Source organism: Excalfactoria chinensis, chromosome 2 (assembly GCF_039878825.1).
Source record: "Excalfactoria chinensis isolate bCotChi1 chromosome 2, bCotChi1.hap2, whole genome shotgun sequence".
Classification (NCBI taxonomy): Eukaryota; Metazoa; Chordata; class Aves; order Galliformes; family Phasianidae; genus Excalfactoria; species Excalfactoria chinensis.
In genome coordinates, this window is record NC_092826.1 from 137,439,549 (window position 1) to 137,462,652 (window position 23,104).

Consider the following 23,104-nt stretch of genomic DNA (forward strand, 5'->3'; position numbering starts at 1 on the left):
GGCACCTCAGAAGAGCAAAGTCTGGATAGGGTGAGGGTTACGCTTTTGTGTTTGGGCAGTTTCCTGTTATTCCTGTTCCTATAATCAGGCAGAAGGTCTATTTGTAAACCATTGTGTGGTGGTGCCTGGAGGAGATAAAACCAGAGGTCTCTAGAGTTAGACAGAAGAATTTCAACTGAATGAAGCTAAGAAAAACAGCGACATATCCGGGCTGTCACAGACGCAGATATTGCCTGGATGAGATACGTGGTGTACAACCATTACCTCCCTCTGTTGTCTTTTATTTTAAACAACTGGAAATTCAGATTGGATGCTGTCTTGATATCACTGTTGCCCACAGGACTTTCTGGGGAATAGGCTGCTGTTCCAACATGGTTGCTACGTAGAAAGAACATAATCCATTTGTTCTTTATTATCCATAATTTGTTAATTTTCAGTATGTTTTATTTAGGCCCAAGAGAGCCTCTTACAACAGAGTTCGAGTGGCAGAATTAGAAGTTTGGGGGCAATGGAAAAGGTTTGTGCCTGGTGGCTTGAAGATGGCTGGCGCAGTCAGTGCCAGATCCCTCCTGAGCATCATTACAGTGGGAGGGAAGGATGCCAGAGGGGGCAGAGAGGTTTGCATTCAAAGAGCAGCAACCCATCAGTAACACTGCCTTGTTTAGCTTGGTCAGATATCAGGTCTCACCTCCATGTGAGAAAGAACAAAGTGCCATGTGCTGCTTTGAGTGAAATCGATTTTTGAATGTCTTTTCTTAAAGCAGCTGAAATCCCTTCTGTGAGCTCCCTTAAGCCAGACTCAATCCCTTTAAAAACTCACTGAACTTGAGGATTTGGAGGGATGGTTGAAAACTTTCCAGTGAAACATCCCGATGAGCATCTGGCGGAAAAAACAGAGTATAAGGAACAGGCATAAGGAAAAGGCTGATTGAGTGGGTACAACGCAGGGATATCATAACAGGGCCCAGAAGGGGAAGGGGCTTTGCTTCCTCCTGCTCCCTCTTTATGTTTGTTGGAGGCTCAGGGAGGTGATGCTTCCCATGACAGCTGTGAGTGACCATCGCACACTGCACAGGGATGACTCACTGGGGGTGCTTTGTGAGTCACGGGCCGTGCAATCAAGAAACAAGTTTATGAGTTTTGGCTCAACTATTCCAATTTGTAGCCAAAATGCTATTTTTGTTGTTGTTGTTGTTCTTTTTTTTTTTCCCTTTTTTCTCTGTTTTGGTTAAAAAAAAACAGATTGAGAGCAGATTCCCTGCAGGTGTTTAAGGCCAGGTTGGATGAGACCCTGGGCAGTCTGATCTAGTGCTGCATCTAGTGGCTGGCAGCCCAGCCTGTGGCAGACGGTTGGAACCTGATAACCCCTTCAGGTCCCTTCCAACCCAAGGCATTCTGTGATTGTATGGATCAGTTTACAGAGGTCAGCTAAATTCGGTTGCACAGCTGGTTAAATGAAGATTGTCATATTGCATAAAGGCATAGCATCTATATTTTGATCTAACGATTCATTATTCGCAGTATTAAAAATGCACTGAGTTTGTTCCACTTCCTCCCAGTTCCAGTTTTTATATGGTTTGAACACAGCACAGTTCTTTTTGTATTTATAGCCTCCTGCCAGTGTTTGTCAGAAAACCTTTCCCCTTTGTTTTTGAGTTCCTGTGGCATTTAGTAACACCCTTAACACGCCACTTGACGAGCATCCCATGTTGTTCTTGTGGATGGATGAATGATTGCCTCCATTGAATTAATGCCCTCACCTCGCCTTTGGGAGAACAGAAAGGACGTGATATTTCTCTGCGCTTACTCGTGGCAAGAAGCAAAGGGTTTAAATCATTCCTGTGGATCTGATAAGTGCCAAAAGCCAACAGAAACCCTCAGCAACCTGTATACACACAGCAGGCAGCTGGCTGCACTGACAGCTTCCTCCTGGGGTTGGTCAGGTGCATTCTCTAGGTCTGATCGTTGCTTTGCAATCGGACACGTATTTATCCCCTGGAAAAATATTTGCTGATGTGAATCTGTTACGCAAGGCAGCCGTCAGCTGTGAAAACAAAACTGTCTGTCTGTGGGTCTCATTAGTTTTTATCAAAATCATTCAACCCGTAAAGCAAGTCACATCGATTGCAGAACTGTCTCTTGTTGTTGTGTTTTTTTTGTTGTTGTTGGCTTTTTTTTTGCATTTCTAACTCAATTTAATTTTAAATCAGGCCACCACATGAGTTTCTGGGGCTGTTTTCAACATAGGAAGTGCTCCAGCAAATACTGGCCTTATTCTCCACGGCATATGTTAAATGCAAAGGCGGAAGCGTTGAAAGCCTCCGATCCAAATTTAGTGGCACTGTAATGGCACGAGAAGTAGGAACTGGTGGCAAAAATAGTTTGTGGGGACCTGCTTGTGATGTCTGGAAGGAATGTAAATACAGATCACTCTGTTTACATCGGTGCCCTGAGCTGTGTTGGTTATGCAGGAAGGCTGGGTATAAAGACCTTTTTAATAAAGGTATTTCCAAACAACTTGTAACATCAGTTGTGCACCGTATGTTGTCAGCTGGTGACACACACCAGCACTAAGAGCAGATCTCAAGTTAAACAGTGTGCTCAGCAAGTCAGGGAGATGGGAGAACGGATGAGGAATCAGCAGGTGAGAGCTTGGGTGATTCAAGCATGGGGAGAAGAGTGGGCTGTTTGATCAGGGCTAAGAAGGCACAGAACCTTTGTATGTTCTTTCAAGGTGCTGAGCAGATCTGGCTGAGCTCTAGCTGGGCTTGGGCTGGAAGTCTGGTCTCTCTGCAGACAAGCATTGTTGCGTGCAAATATGCGGTGAGCTATGAACGGCTCAGTACGTTTCTCATCTGACAGTAAACAGTAGTGACTTAGTGAGACAATTAGAGTGGGATAAAGTAATTCAGTGTGACTGAGTGCCACACTGCAGGGATCACTTGTTAATGAAAGGGAAGTAAGATAAGGAAAGCGAAAGATGTGAAGAGTCCCCAAGAGTGACAGATATTTTCCTCCTCCCCTTATGAGTAACTCAGAGCCAGCTGTTTTGGAAGTGCCTCCAAGTGTCCATGCATTGACCCTCATCTGTTGGTCAGCAAAAGTACAAGGAAAGAGAAGCAACTTGCTGTCCTTGTCCTTCGCATGCTTAGTAGCTTGCAGGAGATTCAGCTTCAGTTCCTTATCCCCCTTTTCTGTAAGACTTATGTCTTCCATTCTTCCTTTTTCTATATTGTTTGGGATTTCTGAAGTGTTTTACTGTCCATGCTCCTAGCACAGTCTTTCAGAACAGTGACTGGAGAAGAGATGGACATTGCTGGTGGTCAGGCTAAAGCTATAATCATACAGCACCTTTGTCATGCTTGTATGGCTCTTCAGCATTTATATTTTTGGCTACCAAATGGCCCATCTCTTTTTAGGGTGAAGGGTCACAAATGGCCTACCCTGCTGCATGGGTGCAAAGGGCTGCAATCCTTGCTCTGGAGTGGATTTGAAAGCACCTCATGAAAGGTGATGGGAATAGCTCAGGTCCTGGTGGGAGAGAGGAGAGGAGCCTTGCATGCAAAGGCCCATGTAGGGGAGAAAATGGCTTCTAGGGCCTGAGAGAGCATTTGGGTCAGGTGGAGGCAGAGGTGAAGCTCCATGCTATTCAGCTGTGTTGGACCTCACATCTCCGTGAGACAGAGAGGAGTGTTTTCACCAGCTCCAGGGGAATGCTGGTGTATGTTTGTGTAAGGAGGGAACTGTGGCCATCAGCTGTGGTTCATCACATCGGTACCCACATCAGCCAGGAAGGCTGACCGGGATGTAACCTGTTCAATTCCATGTTGGGAGGTCAGGTCAAGTCACAGGTTTTGGGCTTCACACAACGCATCTTTGCAACAGACATAAGCATTCAGGAGAAGCAGATGCAGACTTTCCAAATTCTCTTCTTTTGGTGGTTACCTCCCCACTGTGGAGTGTTGGGAAGGATGGGGAGGTCACAGAGAGGTGCTTTTAATGGGTGTTTGCTGCAGCTGCTCCTCTCCGGAAAAACACTTCTCTGTGCCCCCACTTATTTCTTACTTCAACTTGGTTTGGGACTGCTTAATATAGTGTGTGCTCATGGCCCAGGAGCAGCTGATAATGTATTCATGTGGGCTAAGATTTGCCAGAATAGAGATAACATTTGCAGATGGCTTGGGCTGACTCCTTTGGCTTTGGCTCTTATATTGATAGACAAAAGCAGTACACAAGCCCAAACTGTGGAAAGCTTTAACAAGTGTCCTCCCTGCTTTGTTTTTTTAACAGTTCCTGCATTGGTAGCTTCTATTGGTTCTTGTGTGACTACAGCAGGCACTGATCTTGTTCTTCAGGCTTCCTCATACCTTTTCTGCACGGAAGAACTCTGCTCTTCATCATCCTCTCCCCATTAATATACCCCATGGAGATTAAGGCAGCCCTTTCAGCTACAGGTTTTCAATCTCTTTTTCCCTCCCACACAGCTCTCTCTCTCTCTTTTTTTTTCCAGTAGATTCACTTTGCCAGATAAAGGTTTCCAAAGAATACATTCTAAATTTCCAATATTTAACATCAGATTTTCTAGTCTTGGAAACACTAAGTCATTGCCAACCCAAAGTTTAGGGATTGATTGCACTAGCAGACTAGCTAGCCATTCTAAAGCAACAATAACTTTTATGAGCCAAGCAGTGGTGAGCAGTTGGCGGGTGATAAGGAACAACAGGATGATCCTTCCACTTGCACTGCCTTAACCAAGAGAGACCAGGAGTGGAAGAGAATCACCTACTTATGGATTGCCTTTGTGGTACACATCTGCATTTGAGATGCTCGGTCTGAACTTCTTTTTTTGCTCTACGATCCACTGAAGCCATGGATTAAGGCTGTGATTTATCTCACCCAAAAAATTTGTTTCTAGATAGGACAAGCTTTAGATAGATTTTGACTGAATCCCACTGAACATGATGGCACCCCTTACATTAAAGGTGTAAGATGCACTGTGCTACCTAAGGTGCGCTTCCTGTCATTTGCCTGTTAGTGAGCAAATTCAGCAGCAGCTCTCTCCACCAGCAGCCCAGCTGTAAGAGAATTGCAGCCCTCTTCTTCAGAAGATAATTTTAGCACTGTAAACCATAAGCTTTCAATTAACAGTGGATTGGCTAGATAATGTAATTCCACAGCAGCCCATCCCATCCCCTCCCATCTCATCCCAACACAACCCAACCTCTCTCCTCCCCTGCCCTCTGTCTGATCCACTGTTGGCCTTTACCAAGTGATAATAAAAGACCACCCAAAGATAACTGCTTATCATCAGGAAGGAACATTGCCAGTTGTAGGAGGGGTCTCATGGCATGTTCTGGCATGGAAAGCAAGGCAGCAAAGTGTTACGGAAGATGTTGGACCACCCCAACACATGGTTGGAATTTAAAGCAAATGTCAAGTGTTGGTTTTGAACAGTCACAAATGTTTGAAGATTATAGATACGTTTGTAAGTGTGTGGTGTTGTCTCAGTTACTTCCTTTTCCTTCCCAGTGTGTCTTGAAGGCCTTGTGTGTGCATATGGTGAACCTTGCTTGGCTTCAGGGCTCATTTGTACTCAGTGATGATCAGAGATGGGAACGGGAAGGAATGGGTTTGAAAGCCGTATTTTGCTTTCTTACAGCAAATGGGATCAAACTGACCTTTGGCAGAGGTGTGGATGGAGCATGGTTGACAGCAGACTGCCTTGAGTCTTTGGTCTTTTCCTGCCCAGTTTATACTAGTGTGACTGAGAAGTGTATATGGGATTTTAGGTGTTACCTTCTTATTTTTTGCAAATTGAAGAGTGACCGTTTCAGTCCCTGCTTTTACTGAAGTCACTCCTCATTTTCCTGTGGACTTTTAGAATTCTTTGTTTCCAGTTCTGGGGTGAGTACAGCTGAGGGTTATTTGGTTGATGGGATGAGATCATGTTGGTACAGTCTTTAGAGGCAAAGATCAAGTCAGGGATGCTCCAAGGACCAAGCTGAAAGTCTTGAAAGTAAATGGTACCTCATAGATGTGATACCACAGTATGGCACCTCCACAAATGCTGATCCTTTGTGTATACAGGACATGTGAAAAGAACAAGAAGTTTTGTTTTGTTTTTACGTTTCTTGCTTATTTTTCTGCTTTTGATCTGAGCTTTCTTTAGCACTGAATGGAAGCTGGAAAAAATAAAGAGAATCCTCCAGCTGTGGGAGGGAGAGGCTGAAGAAAAAGGAAAAAGAGTAATTTCTTAAAATCCATCACTAAGCAGAGATAAGGGTGAGCGAACCCCTGCTGACAGCGAGCTCTGTTTTCTTTCCACAGTCTCTATTGAAGATATTCGGGATGTGAGGTCAGGCCATAAAACAGAAGGTATGGAAAAATACGCCAAGGATGTACCAGAGTATCGCTGCTTTTCCATCATTTTCAAAGACCAGCGGAAAAACCTGGACCTTATTGCAAGTTCAGAGGACGATGCCAACCACTGGGTCTGCGGCCTTGGGAAAATCATAGCCCACAGCAACTCCATGAACCAGAAACAGAAACTCCAACAGTATCCTTTGCTTTGTAAAGCGATTAATTGCACACAAAGATGCACTTGTCTTTGTGGGTGGAGGTAGTCGTATAACCCCCTTTTTTACTACTGACCCTGGGCACTGAGTTTTCTCTCATACTGGTTTTGTACGTGGACAAGCTTCTTGGTTTCCAGTGCTTCTTTTTTTTTTCCTGTTTACAGTGATACATGCAAGAGTGGACTCGGGCTTCACAGAGCTCCTTAAGCAAAGAAATGCTCCTTTCAGGGTGCTCCAGATAAAACAATCGTTATTTTTTTTGTGTGTTCTTCAGGGGTTCGTTTCATTTGCATTGCAGTAAACTCCAGGACAGGAACTTTTTGGCAAGGCATGAAAGGCCCGTACTGTTTATCATGGTTTGCAGTAATATAAAGCGAGGGAACTGATTCTCCTCTTCTGTCTGCCAAGTTTACTCCAGAGTAGCTCCACTGACTCGAGCGAAATTACTTCTTGTTTGCCTCAGCATGGGAGGAAGTTTTGCCTTGAAAGAGACTGCAGTTGCTCTAGAGACAGTGCAGGCATGGGAAGGGAAGGGAAGGGAAGGGAAGGGAAGGGAAGGGAAGGGAAGGGAAGGGAAGGGAAGGGAAGGGAAGGGAAGGGAAGGGAAGGGAAGGAAAAGGGTTGGTTGTATGAGGAGAGTGAGTTAGTTATTGAATTAAATCCTAGCCTTCCTCAGTTCAGAGGGAATTTTCCCCCAGGCTGAATTTCAGTCAGTAAATTAATTGCATCCATGTGAAAACAGACTATCCGTGGGTGTAGTTTTTTGCTGGGTTTTCTGCAGTTCCTCCGTGTCTGAGGCCCTGAATGTAACATATGAAACTGCTGGCTGATTTCACCCTGATTTGACAGGGCAGTGGTGGTCATGAAATATTAAGCTGCCTTAAGCTTCACAAAAAAAGGCATCCAGCTATCAGAGAGGAAAGCAGATAGCACTTGGCAATGAGGGAAGGCTGTGTGAGCTTCATGCCTGGTTTGACATCAAAGAATCCGTGCAGAGGAGGGGTAACATGAAGTTGTTAGCTGGGGAAAATCACAAAGCTGGAGCCTAAGCCTGAGCAGGCACCAGGGGGCCTTTCCCTCAGCCAAGGCTTCCTCTGTGTGGGTTCCCCGCTGGATAATCATGTACTGATGATGAGGGAAATGGCACATAAATGCTGAGCTTTCATCAGACTTTACTCTTCTGTGGATTCTCTGAATTGTGAAGTCGTGGCGCTGAGGGACATGGTTTATTGGTGTGGTAGGGATGGGCTGTTGGTTGGGCGTGATGACCTCTGTGGTCTTTTCCAACCTTAATGATTCTGAGTCTAATAAGCACCTGCACCACCACAGTGCAGCTTGCTCGAAGGAGTCAGGTTCCACTAATACTGATATGAGCATGATGGTGTCCTTGATGGCACTTCCCAGACAAGTTGAAATCTTGAAGCTTCAGCGCTGTTGGAAATGTTACGCTCTGTTGGTTTACCTTCTGAATGTGAAAGATGCCTCCGCTCCATGATATATGGGGAAAATCTGGGCCACGGAAACCTGTCCCTGGAGCTTATCAGTTGATTGCATTGATGAAAAGCTTCCTGTAAGAAGAAATCAGATCGTTAAGGTGCGAGGGGGAAATAACAATGGCATTTGCAAGGGAAGAAAGCTGTAAATTTCCAGCGTGGAAAAGTACCTCCCTGACTTTGGAAAGCAGAATTGGAGCTAAATGGGGTTGGTAGGCAAACCGTATTTCTGGAAGAGTAATTACTGTGTGGTCCTGGCTTCCAATCTGGGATTGTCCCAGGTCGTTTAACGTAACCTGGAATTACAGAACAGCATGATTTCTCATTTGAAATTTGATGATGTTTAATTAAAGCCCGAGATTTTAAATTTAGTCCATCTTCAGTGGGTTTGCTTGGCAGCGTGGGTTTATTCACATCTTCCTTAAACCTCAGAAGCGTGCTCTGCATCTGTGAGCACAAAAGGGGAAGAGGCAGTGGAGAAGCATCCCCTGCCTGTCCCCCATCCATTGCTGGAGAACTGCTGTGCAGTGGATCTTTTCCAGCTTTAGAAACCTTGCAAAGCAGATAAGGAACAAGTAAGATTTTGAAAACAAGTACTGAAAGCAAATACTTTGGTTGTTGTAGGTGGGGTTTGTTTGGCTTCTTATATAATGAAGGTGCTTGTGGTAGCAAGGGGCTGGAATTTGTGTGTTATATGTCCTTTCCAGTCCTGTACACCTATAAGATAAATCTCTGCGTGCTTTAGAAGCATTTCTGATGTTCTTGTACACACAGTAGTGTTTTATTAAGCCTTGGATTCAACCCTCAACAAGTTGGCATAGGTTTTTTTTTTAGCAAATACTGCAGGTATGTGTGCAGGGATGGCTTCAGACCAGAAAACACAGGGGACTTTTCATTTGAGTGGCATGGCGCAGTCTGCTTCGTTTCTGGGATTTGTGTATGAGCTTTTCTTCTGGTTACGAATCGCTTACCAGAAGTTCTGCAGCATTTCTTTTCAAGCACATTCTTGGGATATCTGCCAGATCGTTTCAGTCATTCTTCTTTGGTTTCTCATAGAAAGCTGGTAGTCCTGAAGCTGGCAGATTAAAAACAAGAAGCAGGCTCTCTCTGGAGGTATACCAGAATAGGAACACTTCTTCCTTGTCCCCCCATGCCCAAATAGATGATGTTAGATGAAAGGAAGACCCACAACCAGGGCTGCAAAATGGCGTTTGTGTCAGACAAGAAGAATTTCACCTTTCCTTTGACTCCCTAGAGTTATGCATTCCTCCTGTCTGTTATTTTAGGAAGTCTGTGAAGGGGAGCTGAGGTGCACGGGTTGGGTGGGAATGGCTGACCCTGCTGTTGGCACCATGTTGGCTCCATGCTGAGCAGATGGTCTTTGGAGCAGAGCTGGTGGGGTGGATGGTGTTGTGCTCTTAGCAGAACATCCAAGGAGGATCTCAGATAGGAGCTTCACGATTCAAACTTGGTTTTCTGGGGAACTTTTCCAAGCCAGAAACTGATTCAGGGACATGGAGTATCCTTGGGAGTCAGAGGAAGTGTAACATCTATTTTCATTTCCATGTGTATGAAAGAGGAATATTCATATTACCAGGCTAAGAGAGATGCAATGTGAGGTCATTGTTTAGCACATGCCAAGATTTTTAAAGACAAAAAGCTCAACTTTCCAAGAGACCGACAGAACTACCAAACACTTACCAAGTGTTTGGAAATATTTGAGTGCAATGGTAGCTGTTGGTGAGTATCTTCTTTCGGGATTATGTCCGCAGCCCCTATAGGCTGTCACTCATCACCTCTTTTTGGAGGTGATTTTGAAAGACCCAGATAAAATGCTGGTATTTGCTACTTCTGAATTTTGTTTTGCTGAAATCCACATTTATATCTTTTCTGGAATGAGTTTGGAGCAGTACTTCCTATTCAAGTCGTGAAAGGTTGGATTTATGGTAATCTAATTGTTATTTCAGTAATTTTTATAAGGAAAAGTAGGATTTTCTTCTGGATGGCCAGTTATCACTTTTTTAATTTGCTTTTTTGTTTGTTTGTTTGCTTGTTTAGATATACTGGGGTGAATATAAATGGAGCTCGTAGGCACTATTATCACAGCCACAGTACAAGGTAGAAATATATACTGTGTGTTTTACAAGGGAAAGCCAAGACCTGTAAAGAATGGGTTGGTGAGGTGATGCAAGCTGCTCAGTGGGAGCATGCTGATTTACAGCAGCAGGGAAAAGTGGTTCAGTATCTTTACCAGAGATTTATGTCTGCCTATCTATGTGCTGTGTAGAGGGGTGGTATTTAGACCTAGCAGACCTGGAGAGGTTTCCTTACATCATCCTGCAGTTGGATTCACACCTGCCTGCGGAAAGTTGATAAGAACAAAGACAACAAGATGAGCTTTAAAGAGCTCAAGAACTTCCTGAAAGAAGTGAACATTGAATTTGATGACGATCATGCCAAGGAGATTTTCCAGGTAACAAAAGCAAGCAGATAAGTATTGGCTGTTGGCTGAGGTCAAAGTCTCCCACTGCTTTCAGCATTGGGTGGAGACCTGAGCTAAAGTGAGCTCCTAGTATCTTTTCTTGTACCAAGAAAGTACTCTTAGCTTTTAGTGCTCAGCAGTTCCCACCGACAACTGAGTTAGGATAACACAGTGCTTTTAATGAGGCTCTGTTGAGGTGTTCTTTCTTTACTATTGAGACAGTTATACCTGGCCTTAGAAAAGACAGAACACAGACATGGATAATGTGAGAAAAAGGGAAAGCCAAAGTGCAGGTGCACTGTGAGTCTCAGGAATTTGGGGAGTTCAGCATGCTGTAACCACGAGTCAATGCCTAAGCCACCAAAATCAGTTTGGTGAAATTATGATGGTACCATCTCAGAGGAGGTGGGTTCCCAATGACACGTGTAAGCAATGATGAAGTGTGAATTGGGAATGATAAACAAAAGATATGTAACATTACGCCTACACCTAGGCTGGTGTGGTTGCTCTGATAGATCAAGGCATGTTCAGTCCACTTGAATGTGCACTTCTCATTTCTCTAGATTGAGCTTCCAGGCTCAGCCTATCAGAAGACAGTGATGAAAATTTAATCTGATGTTTGTAGTGTCTCTAAACAAGCTTTCCTCCTGAGATGAGAAAAAAACAAACACCTGGATAAATTCCAAACTTCCACCTTATCTGAAGCAGGATTTGAATTAATGGTGGGCAGTTTCAGAAATTGTTTTTTCTGATCAGTGGTAAACATGTGGGTGGTTGCGGATATAGGCTGTAATCCTCCTGCTCCTTCCTGTAAGCAGATAACGCTGGAGGTTGGCAAGGTCTCACTAGGACCTTCCATCAAAGGAGGAACAAGTTTCCTTATCCTTTATGGAGCTGTTAGTCTCTTTGGTAACTCTGCAGGATCCCAGGTTGGAAGGGGCCCCAGGCAGCCTGATCTAGTGGATGGCAACCTTGCCCATGACAGAGTTGGAGCTTGCAGATCTTTAAAGTCTCTTCCATCCTAAGCCATTATATGATTCTATGATATGGAGGAAGGTTCTCAGCAGATCTTGAAGAACTTCACCTTGCAAAATCACCAAGATTTACAGCCTGATGTGGCTGGTATATTCTATGGCTTGTTTTCTACTCAGGAAGACCATGGAAGAACAGCAAAAAGGCTGGAATTCCTCTGGCTGAGTTAGATGTCTCCTAGTGCAGGCACCTATGTTGGAAGTAGTCACCAGCACTTAACATTCCGTTTGCTATTGGTGTTGATCAAGATGACACCTCATACACATCTTCAAACGTCAAAGATCTGAATCAGATGTGGCAGCAGTTAGAAGGGAGCAGCAGGATTGGAAACTTACCAAAGTTCAATTCTCTTTTTGCTTGAGGACTCCAAGCAGTAAATAATCCCTCATTCATCCTATCTAAATGTGGGCAGCTAGTTGTAAGTACCCTTATTAGACCTGTAATTGTTCTGAGCTTCCTGTATAGCCAGGGGAAAGAGAAGATGTTAATTAACCCTCTGAATTAACTTCCAAAAGGTTAATTCAGATCTCTTGTGTGGTGAATTGCCTCTAAGGAGAGTCTGTCTCACTCTATTTGACCACTGAATCCTTAAGCAATTATGTTTTCATTTTACATATCCCTTAAATTTAGGTGGACCGTGAGACACTACAGCATATTAAAACGGTGATCATCTTTTCTGTCTTAGTGAGTTTTGCTTCATTTAGTCATGGGAAGGGAGGGCAACCAAGAGATTTAAGGGAGAGCTACAGGGCATGTTCCTACATTATTCTTGCTTTTTGTCACATAGCTCTGTGTCGGCATCTAGATTGTAGACTCGCTTAAGTGAGACATATGCTGTGTAGCCAGAAACTGTGCAGAGCTCCTGTAATTGCTCACTTCATTCCAGTGCATCAGAAAGCTTCTGACTCTTTGTGGCAAACTAAAGTTCATTCAGGAATCGTTGTCCGTGATCTATACAAATGAGCTGAATCACAGCTTTTTGAGCTGAAAATCTCATTTGGAGCTCTTGTAGCCCAAGCAGAAGGAGCCCAGTGTTACACTGTGTATCTGATCCTTCCTAGAATATGACTGTGATGCCAATGCTCTTGTACTTCGTTCATTACAGCCTTTACTGGCTACTAACGAACAAAGTTACTGAGGTACATTAGCTATAATGACTTCCTAGGAGTCACATCATTATTTTTCATGTAGTGTCTTAAAGAACATCTATCATTCACAGCATCCCTGCAGTCTCCATCAGTTTCCCTCCTCACACTCCTTTTTTTTCATCTGCTAAATGTCATGCTCAGCTTAGCTTGAGATCTGCCAAAGCCACAGCGCAAGATGATACAGACACAGAAAGCAGCAAGGAAAAGGTGGTTCCTGGTCAGCTCAAACTCATTTTCAAAGTGTCTGTAGTATTGAACGTCTCATAGATGGTTCGATCCCTGAGATGAGCCCATAGCTTTTAACCAACAGATTCTGGAATCGGAACAAGTTGAACTTTTTCCTCTTGATTCGGTTTGCGAGACGCAACATGTCGTGATCATTTTGTCTGGTTTTATACGTGTGCCATGAACTGCTAGTGAAAGACGGTGGAGGAGGTACAGCGTGAGGATAAATAATCTCTTGTTATCGTCGTGCTTGGACAACTGCCAAAGCTGCTATGGCCATCACTGGGATCATTGGAAGGGTTTGGCTGAGATTAGCATGGTGACTAATTAAACTGAGATGTGCATTTTGCTAATAAAACCCAGGTCAATAGCTCTATCTCTATAAGAGATCAAAGACCAAAAGCAATTGAATCCCTCTGTTTTGACAAGTTGCTGTATTTCAGCTACATCCCAGTATCTGGTAGCCAGTTGTCCATTTCAAGGGTGAAATGAAATGCTCTGCAAGCTCTTCTGTATGGTCTGGAGCGCATGCTGTGTGTCTACTTCAGATGTGAGGGAGAGAAAATTTTAGGCCAAAAACCAAGTAAGGCAACCGTGCCCTGTGGGCACTTCATGTCCTGTTGGAGATTTGTCATCCGTGGCAAAAGTTTGATTTCTCAGATGTAACTGAAATGTCAGATGTGAGTGGGCTGTCTTACCACTGCTAGGGGTCTGTTTGCTTGCTATAGACATTGGAAGAGAGGGAATCATCATAATTACAAGGCATTAACTGGATGTGGTTTGACTGCTGCAGTTTGCTGAGAAGAACACTTTGAAGTGATATAACATTCCCTGCCACGATTCCCCTGAGATTGGCTCCTGCTTTCCATTACAGCTTGTTTTGCTCAGCTGTATTTACTGCAGAGGTTTACAAACCAGAGATAACAAAAATAACAGCTGTTCACCTTTCTATGAGGAAATTTGCTAGGAACAAACCACAACTGGTCAGCCAAGTTCATGGTGGTGTTAGCCGTGTTAGAGCCGTGACTGGGTAGAGAAGTTAAAACCATTGCAAAGCATGAAGGCATGAAGAATTCATATTGCAGTTCCTTGAGAGGTTGATACCTGATTTGCAATTTCATGGGGATTTTGCAACTTGGTGTGGTTTTTTTTTTTGAGAAGAATGGGAAATTTCCGTGGACAGGATCGTTTATTTTTTTTTTCCATACCTAAACAAGCACATGTTTAGTGGGATTTTTTTAAAGTCAGCTTTGATACTGTCATTGCAAGCAGTCCTGCTAACCGGCCTGGTTTGTCTCTTGAAGTTTGGACCCACTGGGATCAAGGGAAGGGTCTTTTCACTTTACCTACCAGATTTTACACCAGATACATTAATTATTTCCATATAGTGCTCCACCTCTTGAGATCAAGAGGTACATTTCTCTTGACCCTTGATTTTTGCTTGGATTGCAAGGAATCTTCCTTTTAACTCATGTTTTGCATAGCACGTAGCGCAGTGGAGCTCAGGGCCATGCCTGGTGCTCTTCAGCATACTGATAATATGAATAGATAATGATAATAACTATAACCATGATGTGACTAGTGGCCTTATTAATGAGAACCATTCACTGTGCTTCTCATTCACTGGCCAGTAACCATTTCCAATTATTTTGTGTTCTGCATTGTGTAGCCCTGGTGCAGATTACGGCTGGCATATGCCAGAAGGAAAGAAGGTTTTCACTCCTTCTCCCCTCTACGTTTACAGCAATGTGACAAGTCCAAAACAGAGGCTCTGGAGGATGATGAGATAGAGGAATTTTACAAGCTACTGACAGAGAGAAAGGAAATAGATGCAATCTTCCAAAAGTACTCAGATGCAGAAGGGTTCATGTCCTGCCAGAACCTGGTGAGGTTCCTCTATGAGATACAGCAAGAAGAAGATGCTGTTGTTGCTGCCCCTCCCTTAATTCAGAGATACGAGCCCAGCGAACAAGGTAAGTTGGAAAGCTGGGTTGGTTTGGGTTAAAATCTTACTATCTTGATGAACTCTGAATTACTTTGCTATTGCTTGCTTGTACAGCCCTGTTGTGTTGTTTTCTCTTTGAAACCATTTCTAAAACAGCAGTCTTATAAAGGAACACCATCAGCTTACGAAAAGAAGGGGAAATGAGAACCTGGGAAATATTTATGCTCATATTTGGCTTAGGTACTATGAGCAGCTGGAGAGGGGTTGACCTAGAGTTGGTTAGAGCAGTGGCACTCCTGTGGGAAAAGCTCTGATGGCTTATTCAGATATCAATCATCACATAGCTTGCAATGTGTCAATGTTTCTGTTCATCAAAGCAGGGAAAGAGATAAATATTTTGCACATGGGCATGTGAAAACCCACAAGGTGATGACATCCCTGAGTAGATAGGCAAGAAGGTGCGAGCTGTTTAGGAAAGCAATAACATGACTGTCATTGTGCTCAGAAATTAAGGAATCACAGACCGGGGCATCTTGGAGGACATGTTCAAGAAATCAGTGCAGGATCACAGGCTATCTGCTCTGTCCTGGTAGACCTTCAGGAGAGGAATAATGCTTTGCAGATGTTGGGTGTGAGGGCTGGAAATCTAGCTCAGACCGTCAAGATTGGGAGGCATCAATTATCATCTGACAATTTCTTTCTTGGTGTGAAAGAGGTTTGAAGTGCTTAAATGGAGATTTTTGTACTGAAGCTCTCTAGAAGTGGTGAGGTAAGTGTTGTGTTCAGCACTTTTTAGGTCTTATCAAGGACAGTAAATGCCAAAAAGATTCTGCCTGTGAAGAGATTTTTTAAAGTACTTTCAGACAGATGAAGCTATCACCGTCATCTGAACAGCATAAATCTCTCTACTATTAGCTGAGTGCCTAGGGAGCATGTTTTACCTTTGAGACCATCAGGGATCAGCAGGCATCGCGGTGAAGATGGCACCACAGCCTGGCTGTGTCAGATTTTAAGCATGGGGTTTCTGTCTATTCATCTGGCAGCCAAGAAGCGTAACGCCATGACCAAAGATGGTTTCCTGATGTACTTGCTGTCTGATGATGGGAATATATTCAACACCTCCCACCGTAAAGTTTACCAGGACATGACTCAACCTCTCAGTCACTACTTTATATCATCCTCACACAATACCTATCTTATGGATGACCAGCTTACAGGCCCTAGCAGCACAGAAGCCTACATCAGGTAACGTGCGCGTGTGTGTGTTTATGTGTGAATGTGTTTAAGTACCTGTGAGATGCTGGTTTGTTTTATAGAAGATATAAGGTGCTCAAGTCATTTTATGAGGCATTTATACTGCCAGATGCAAGAGAGCCAACAGGTAACCTCTCATCCTCAGACTAGGAAATGGCCACTAAAATAAAACAGCAACTATCTCGAGTCCCAAGCTTAATGGAGCAGAGAGTGAAATCTGGTACACGTTACTAAAAGTAGCTATCTGAATTGTTCTTACGGTACCTTAAAACTATAGAATTACCTTTTGTCTTTAAAAAAATAAGTGAATCCACAATTCTTACTGCAGTGATTTAAAGGACTTGTGTTATCAGAAATGTATCAGGAGTTGCATAAAAGAGGCAAGATCACCTCCAAGAAAGTTAAGTATTTTGTAAGGGACTTCGATTTGAAAGAAAATAGAAGTATGGATACATGGAAGGAGTTTCAGGTAGGAATTCAGTCTGTAGACTCAATTTGGGAAACTGGCCCTCAGCTGTCTCCCCAGATGTAGTTGAGTTCCCCCATCTCCCACCCTGACAGCTTGGAGGATTCATCCCTCAGATCTTACCAGATCTTACGAGATCTTATCAGATCTAGGTGAAGAACACACATCATCCAGGCTTCATGATCTGGCTTCTGTAGCTCACTTACTTTCTTCCAGTACATTTCTTCTCTTCACCATCTTTGGGAAAAGACTTGGGGCACAAATCTGAATGTCCTTTCTCACCTAACTCTTACCGTGTCTCCTTCTTCACATAGCCCTTCGCTTGGGCTTTCATGACCTCTTTTCTCAGAGCCCACTGTGCCTTCCTTGCTCAACCTTAAGCTCTCTGTTGCCCCTGAGCTCTCCTGATTCCATCCTTTCTCCATCTGCTTTCCCTGTTTTTCCAAGCTCTCCTTTCTGCCTTGATCACTGACCTACCCATCAACCTTCCCAGGCGATACCTGTGACTGATCCACTTTCTGCCTTGAACCCAGAACTTCCCATCTGTCTTCCCGGGCAATACCTGTGCCTGATTCTGAGCAGAAGGTTTAAAACCCAACCAGGTCCCTTCTTTGTTTCCAGAGCCCTCACCAAAGGTTGCCGCTGTGTGGAACTGGACTGCTGGGATGGCCCTAACTCGGAACCTGTCATTTATCATGGCTACACTCTCACCTCCAAGATCCTCTTCAGTGATGTCATTAAGGCCATCAAGAACTATGCTTTCAAAGTAAGGATGAGAGTCCTGAGACTCTCTAAGATTTCTCATACTATACTGATAGTAGGTCTCTGCTCTCCCAGCGGAGAGCTTAAAATTCAATACTTCATCTTAAATTTTCTATGGGTAGCAGATGCGTGCTTCTGTCTAGGCATCCAGGTTCTGCTTTCTGAACAGATTCATTCCTTGAAGTTTCTGATCAGGCAGGACACATCCTGGGGATGAGTTTAAGTCTGTGCTAGCACAACTAGATATTGGACCCCCCTGAAATTAAAATAATGCCCAGTTTCTTGAATATACATGGTAGGAAATGCAAGCAAACCTTTGATTTACTTGGTTTTGATGCCTCAGGGTCTGTTGTTACATTGGAGGAATTATACCAGTGTGTTCTGGAGGAACTGGTGCAAAGGATTGCTTCTGCTCTGCTTTAAAAGGAACAAACAGGTCTGGATTCTTATGTGGCAATGCTAGGCTAGCAGCCTTTAAAATTCTTGGGTGTGCTTTCTGCTATTTTCCTTCCATGCACTCAACTTGAGAACCAGTACCGAGTTTTCTTTGGGGCTGTAAAGCAGTGTCAATGGCAATGCCTTCAGCACACAGAATATCTAGGGGGCCACGGAGCAGCAGGTCAAGCCTATGTGTGAATGCAGGAAGAATTCAGGTCGCTTAAGGATCTGAGCAAGCCTCCTTTCCCAGTCTTCTTCTGACTTAGGAAGGTTCTCTGACAATGGTGCAAGTGGAGAATGGAGGCACAGGGAGCCTCCAAACTGCCCCATTGAAGGCATCCTGATCCAGCCTGCTGCCCTGTCCTTGGGATCATCATTTCTGCAAGGCATTGGTGTAGGTCTGAGTAAGCCAGTGCACAGCTCAATTTGTCCATTTTCTTTTTTTTATCCCTATTGCTGACGCACTCATTTCCAGAGAAAACAACAATGGAGTTTGTATCAATTGCTCTAGGATGGTGAAATCTCAGAGTTCAGTTATGATGGATGTTACTGTCTTGTCCTAGACTTCACCGTACCCTGTCATCATCTCCCTGGAGAACCACTGCAGCCTCGACCAGCAGAAGGTGATGGCTCAGCACATGAGAACGATCCTGCAGGACATGCTGCTGGTCGCCCCGATTGATGGAAGCAAATCCCAGTTCCCCTCCCCAGAGGTGAGCAAAGCCACTCTTAGCACTTTCTGCCCTCTGAAGGTGGGACAAGAGAGGTCTGTGTTCTTTCTGGGTGCTAACTGGGGAACCACACTTGCTGTCAAATAGAGCTTACCTGGGGGCAGTGGCAGAATAAGAAATAGCAATAGTTGTTAGAAATACTCTGTGTCTCAGAGGAGATATCCCTGGGGAGCCAAGGACTCCTTACTGAAGCGAGGCAGCATCCTTCATCCCATGAGGAGGGAATGCAAGGGAACTGAGTCCTGAGTCTTGTGTCTGCTCCCACACCCTGAAACTGAATATGGCCAATCCTCTGATTGAAACTCAGGCTGCTGATAAGGGCTGAAAGGACAGCTATGATTACTTGTCCCTTGAAACCCAAAGGGAAAAGCAGCACAAGTGGCCTAAAACTGGGTCAAGTGTGAGATATCCTTCCACTGAAAATGGCCTGGGGTGCCATAGCGGTGTGGAGGGGGTTATGGAAGAGTCCTTGGAGGACAAGGGAAGGTGGGAGGTTGCCCGGAGGACAGGTGCCACTATGATTCCTATGCATTATGGCAGCTATGAGGTTATGAGCTGAGCTTGGACCCTGCAGGGGAAAGGAGATACACAGCCCTCGTAGTTTACCACTGCAAGAATATCTGGTAATTAGAAGAAAGAAAAAAAAAAAAAGGAAATGGAATCTTCATATGAAAAAAAAAACAACACTTTGTTTCCAAAAAAAGAAGCCAAAATGTTCATCTGTTTCCACCCTTTGTGTCTGTGTTTTCTTTCTTTCTTCCCTCCTAAGCACTTTTCAGAACCAGACTGTTGTGTGAGTAGCTGCCGTTCCCTTTATATCGCATTTTGTTGCTAAAGGAATCATTTGCCAGGAGCTGGAGGAGAAGGGCAAGCCAGGGCTGGATGGAGTTTGTGGGTCGGAGAAAGCTGACAGTCAGCAGGGGAGAAAAGTGGGGGGGAAATGAGCCACCCCAAATATCTCCTTTGCTTTTTCTCCCTCTTTCTTTCCCTAATTTCCCATTCTGACTTTCCCCTTTTTGTTTGGGAACTCTGTGCCTCACTTGACACAATGCCTGGCGCTGAGGGAAGCTGATCCGGGTCGGTCCCTCGGCACTGGTGCAATAAATCGGGATGAATCATGGTTTTTAATGCTGCTGCTTCAGCCGAGACCTTTGCACTGGCACAGGCAAGCAGCCTCCATTTCAGAAGTGACTCTTCTCCAGTGAGGTTACACCCAGCATGGAGGCAGGTCTCCACAGGCTCTTAACTGAGCTGGAAAATCAGTGTTTTCAGTGTTACGTGCTGGCTTGTTATTTATCCTCAGTGTAGGATGGGGGAAAGATGCTGACAGCCTTTCAAAACACCGCCTTGTGACCAGGGGATGATATGAAGAAAGAAAAGTGAACCACCAGGGAAGGAAATGTGTGATGTGTGCGTAAAGGGGTGACCCCAGCTTCCCAAAGATGTTTTTCCCATTCCTGTGCTTGTCTGACCTCCTGTTCTGCTTGCCCAGGTGGACACGTGGCCCTCGCTGGAACAGAAAAGCCCAGATCTACCTTTACTGAATGGATGTGGGATGATCTGCTCCAGCGGAGGGACTGATCCATTTAGTTTAAAGGGAGACAAAATACCAATGTAGTAACACATATCCTTTTTCCTCCATTACTTTTCCTCTGTTTTCCTGCCATGTGAACTAGAACAGTGTGTTTTGTGGAAAACACATTGAAGCCGAAGCGCTAAGAACAGAAAAAACAGCAGAAACCCCTTAGATTTTCCACTTCCTTGTGAAACTGGCATTGGGAAGCCAGAGAAAATGTAATATGTTTTTTTTTCTTAGAAAAAAAAACAAATGCAGGATTCACCGCTGGGAGGAGATCTGAAAGGCTGTAAATAAGAGCAGGCAGAACAGAGTGAGTTGGCAGGGCAATGTCAGTAATTAAAGGAAGATAACGCAGTTTGTAGTCACACTACCAATTCACAATACAGCCCTGGGCAGGCAACTCATTTATTAGGTTCAGTTTAGGAATGGAGTATTAGGATACAGAAAGTATCCAAATACTTGTGTCGAGTTTCTGTCTTTAGGTCCTGATCATGAATTAAAGGCCTATAGGATAAAAAGCCAAAAGCCACAAAAATGTTCCAGGAAAGCTTCAGGTCGTTGCCAGGGCTGTAGGGAAGAGCTGCTCCAATCTTTGCTGCTGATTGCTTGCTGCAGGCCTTTCTGCTTAATTCCTGATCTGCACAGGGCTCTGATGGGGTTCTTTCCCCCTGTCCATGCATACCAGCAAGAAATGATGCAAAAGCCTCATCCTTGGGATGAGACTAAACCAGCTGCCAACATTCAGTATACCAAGCATATTCCAGATCCCTCCAACTTTTTGGTGTTGGACACCCTTCACCATGGGGATGGCTTTGGGCTGAACAGATTTCCCTTACTGTGTGACCCTTTGGACCATGAGCACCTCAGTGCAGGGACTGGGGCTCTGCCATCCCACACCCAGCATCTATCCCATGGATCACACCCATTGCTGTGCCCAGTGCCCCATTCAGCATCACCTTGAGCCATGTGGTTCAGTAAAGACATCCAGGGTAGCAGCAGCAAGGCAAGGCTCAGCACAACTGACCTGAGATCTCTCCCTTGGTAATGTGTTTCTTCCCCAGTTTTTGGAGGCTCTTTTCATCCTTTGATGCTGCTCATTGTAAATACCTGCAGTATCTCAGCTCAGCTGCCCTGACAGACATCTGTAGATGGAGCAATGTTTTCAGTTGGTGCATCTGGTCTGCACATCTCCACCTGAACACGTTAATCCTCACAGCTTCTCTGACTTCTGATGGGTATCTTCATGCTGAGAGCAGAACACAGTGCAGCAGTTAGCCCTTTGTATCCGTGTACTTGAGCACATCCCTTTGGCCTGCTTATGAACTTGTTAGTATAATCAGGGCAGTTGGAGGTGTAGTCCACCTCCTCCCAAGTGGTTGTCTAATCACTGATCCTAGGGGTGTTTGTTCTCTCTGTTGACTATAAAGGAGGTGCTGAAGGCACAGAAAGTACATAAGGAGGTAAAAGAGTTGCATCGATTCCACCATGCTACATGTTCTATGTGCACTCCGGCATGCTTGTAGCTTTTCCTACTTTCCTAAGTTATGTTCCACTTTGGGCTTGCCCCAGGTGGCTGGAATAGCTTTGTCTACTTGTTACTCTACTAGGTCTACTTGTTGAGTACTTATTGAGCATTTCAACTAATGCCTCTCCCTAAGACAAGGAATCTGCTCAACAGAGCCAAACTGATGAGCTGAATGTCTTCCCCCTCAGGCTAGAAATACTTCATATCACATGAAGGGGAACAAACTCAGGTGGAGCACATGCATGTATGTATATGTGTCTATGTCTGTCAGCTTATTTAAAACCTTGGTAAAGGGGATAAGCATCCAGATTTTGGACTTTGCTTCTTAACGCTACAGCACACTCCTCCCAGCTGCTCTCATGCAGCTTCTGAGTGACAAAGTTCCTCAGAGTAAACAGATCATTTGTGGTAGCTGAAGAAAAATGTTCTTGGCTACTGCCTCAAATGCCAGTGCCCAACTTCAGCTCAAATCAAGTTTCATCCACAGCTTAGCCAGTCAGTGAGGAGCTGGGCTGGTCTCCACAGAGACACGATGCAATTTGCTTGCACCCACAAAAGGGGAATAGTGTTGCTTTAAAAAAGATCTCTGGTTTTCCACGGTCCTGTCATTTGAGAACAGTGGGGCTTGTTGCTTTTGGTGGAAGAGGCAGATGTAGGATGTTGCTGAAAGAAGAGGGGACACATTACACAGAGTTATATTGGCTAAATCCAAGGTTGTATTTTTCTGGTATGAGCAGCACCCTCCAGAGCCAGCAGTGCCAAACATATCCATGTGGCAACGAATCTCCCACTGGCTTCAATGAAAAGTGCAAGGCCAGGGGACAGTCTGCTAATCACCTTTGCCTACTTTTCCTTGTGCAGCAACTGAAAGGGAAGATCCTCGTGAAAGGCAAGAAGCTGAGCCGACAGGAAGACCCCACTGGGACAAATGGGAACAACAACCTGGAGGCTGAGGATGTCTCTGATGAAGATGAAGCAGCTGAAATGGAAGATGAATCTGTGAAGACAGAGGTACAGCAGAAGGGAAAGGTAAGTAAAATGAGTAGCTGGGTTAGACCTGGAGAGGCAGGAAAGCTATCAAGTAGATCTTTGCCTACTGCAGAAGGCTTGGAAATCCTTTCATCAGGAAGACTCATCTTCTTAGCCAATCCCATTCCTCATGCTGGCAAACCACTTTCTTAATGAGCTTTGTGCCATGACTAGAGAAAACAAAGGAAAAAAGCAATTGAAATATACTTCTAATATGCTCTCAGCTTGGCGGAAGCATGGAGATCTTGCAGGGCCATCTGACTGTGCTGGTTGTCCTCCTTCTCTAAAAAGAAGCTGAAGGACCCAGCAGCTGAGACAGCCTTTTAGCATAGGGTGTCGGGTGTTGGAATGGGCTGCCCAGGGAGGTGGTGAAGTCACTGTCCCTGGAGGTGTTCAAGAAATGTTTATGTGTTGTACTGA

General features: G+C 44.5%; 1 protein-coding gene across 2 annotated transcripts in view; it reads left to right on the forward strand.

Annotated features, from left to right (window-relative positions):
• PLCD1 (phospholipase C delta 1) overlaps positions 1 to 23,104 on the forward strand; it is a 44,932-nt gene that overhangs the window by 14,744 nt on the left and 7,084 nt on the right. For both annotated transcript variants that reach the window (XM_072329890.1, XM_072329889.1), the window contains exons 3-9: positions 6,328 to 6,556; positions 10,412 to 10,541; positions 14,700 to 14,928; positions 15,944 to 16,145; positions 17,242 to 17,386; positions 18,384 to 18,533; positions 22,517 to 22,684. In XM_072329890.1, the coding sequence (XP_072185991.1) occupies positions 6,328 to 6,556; positions 10,412 to 10,541; positions 14,700 to 14,928; positions 15,944 to 16,145; positions 17,242 to 17,386; positions 18,384 to 18,533; positions 22,517 to 22,684 (1,253 nt within the window). The remainder of the gene's footprint in view (positions 1 to 6,327; positions 6,557 to 10,411; positions 10,542 to 14,699; positions 14,929 to 15,943; positions 16,146 to 17,241; positions 17,387 to 18,383; positions 18,534 to 22,516; positions 22,685 to 23,104) is intronic.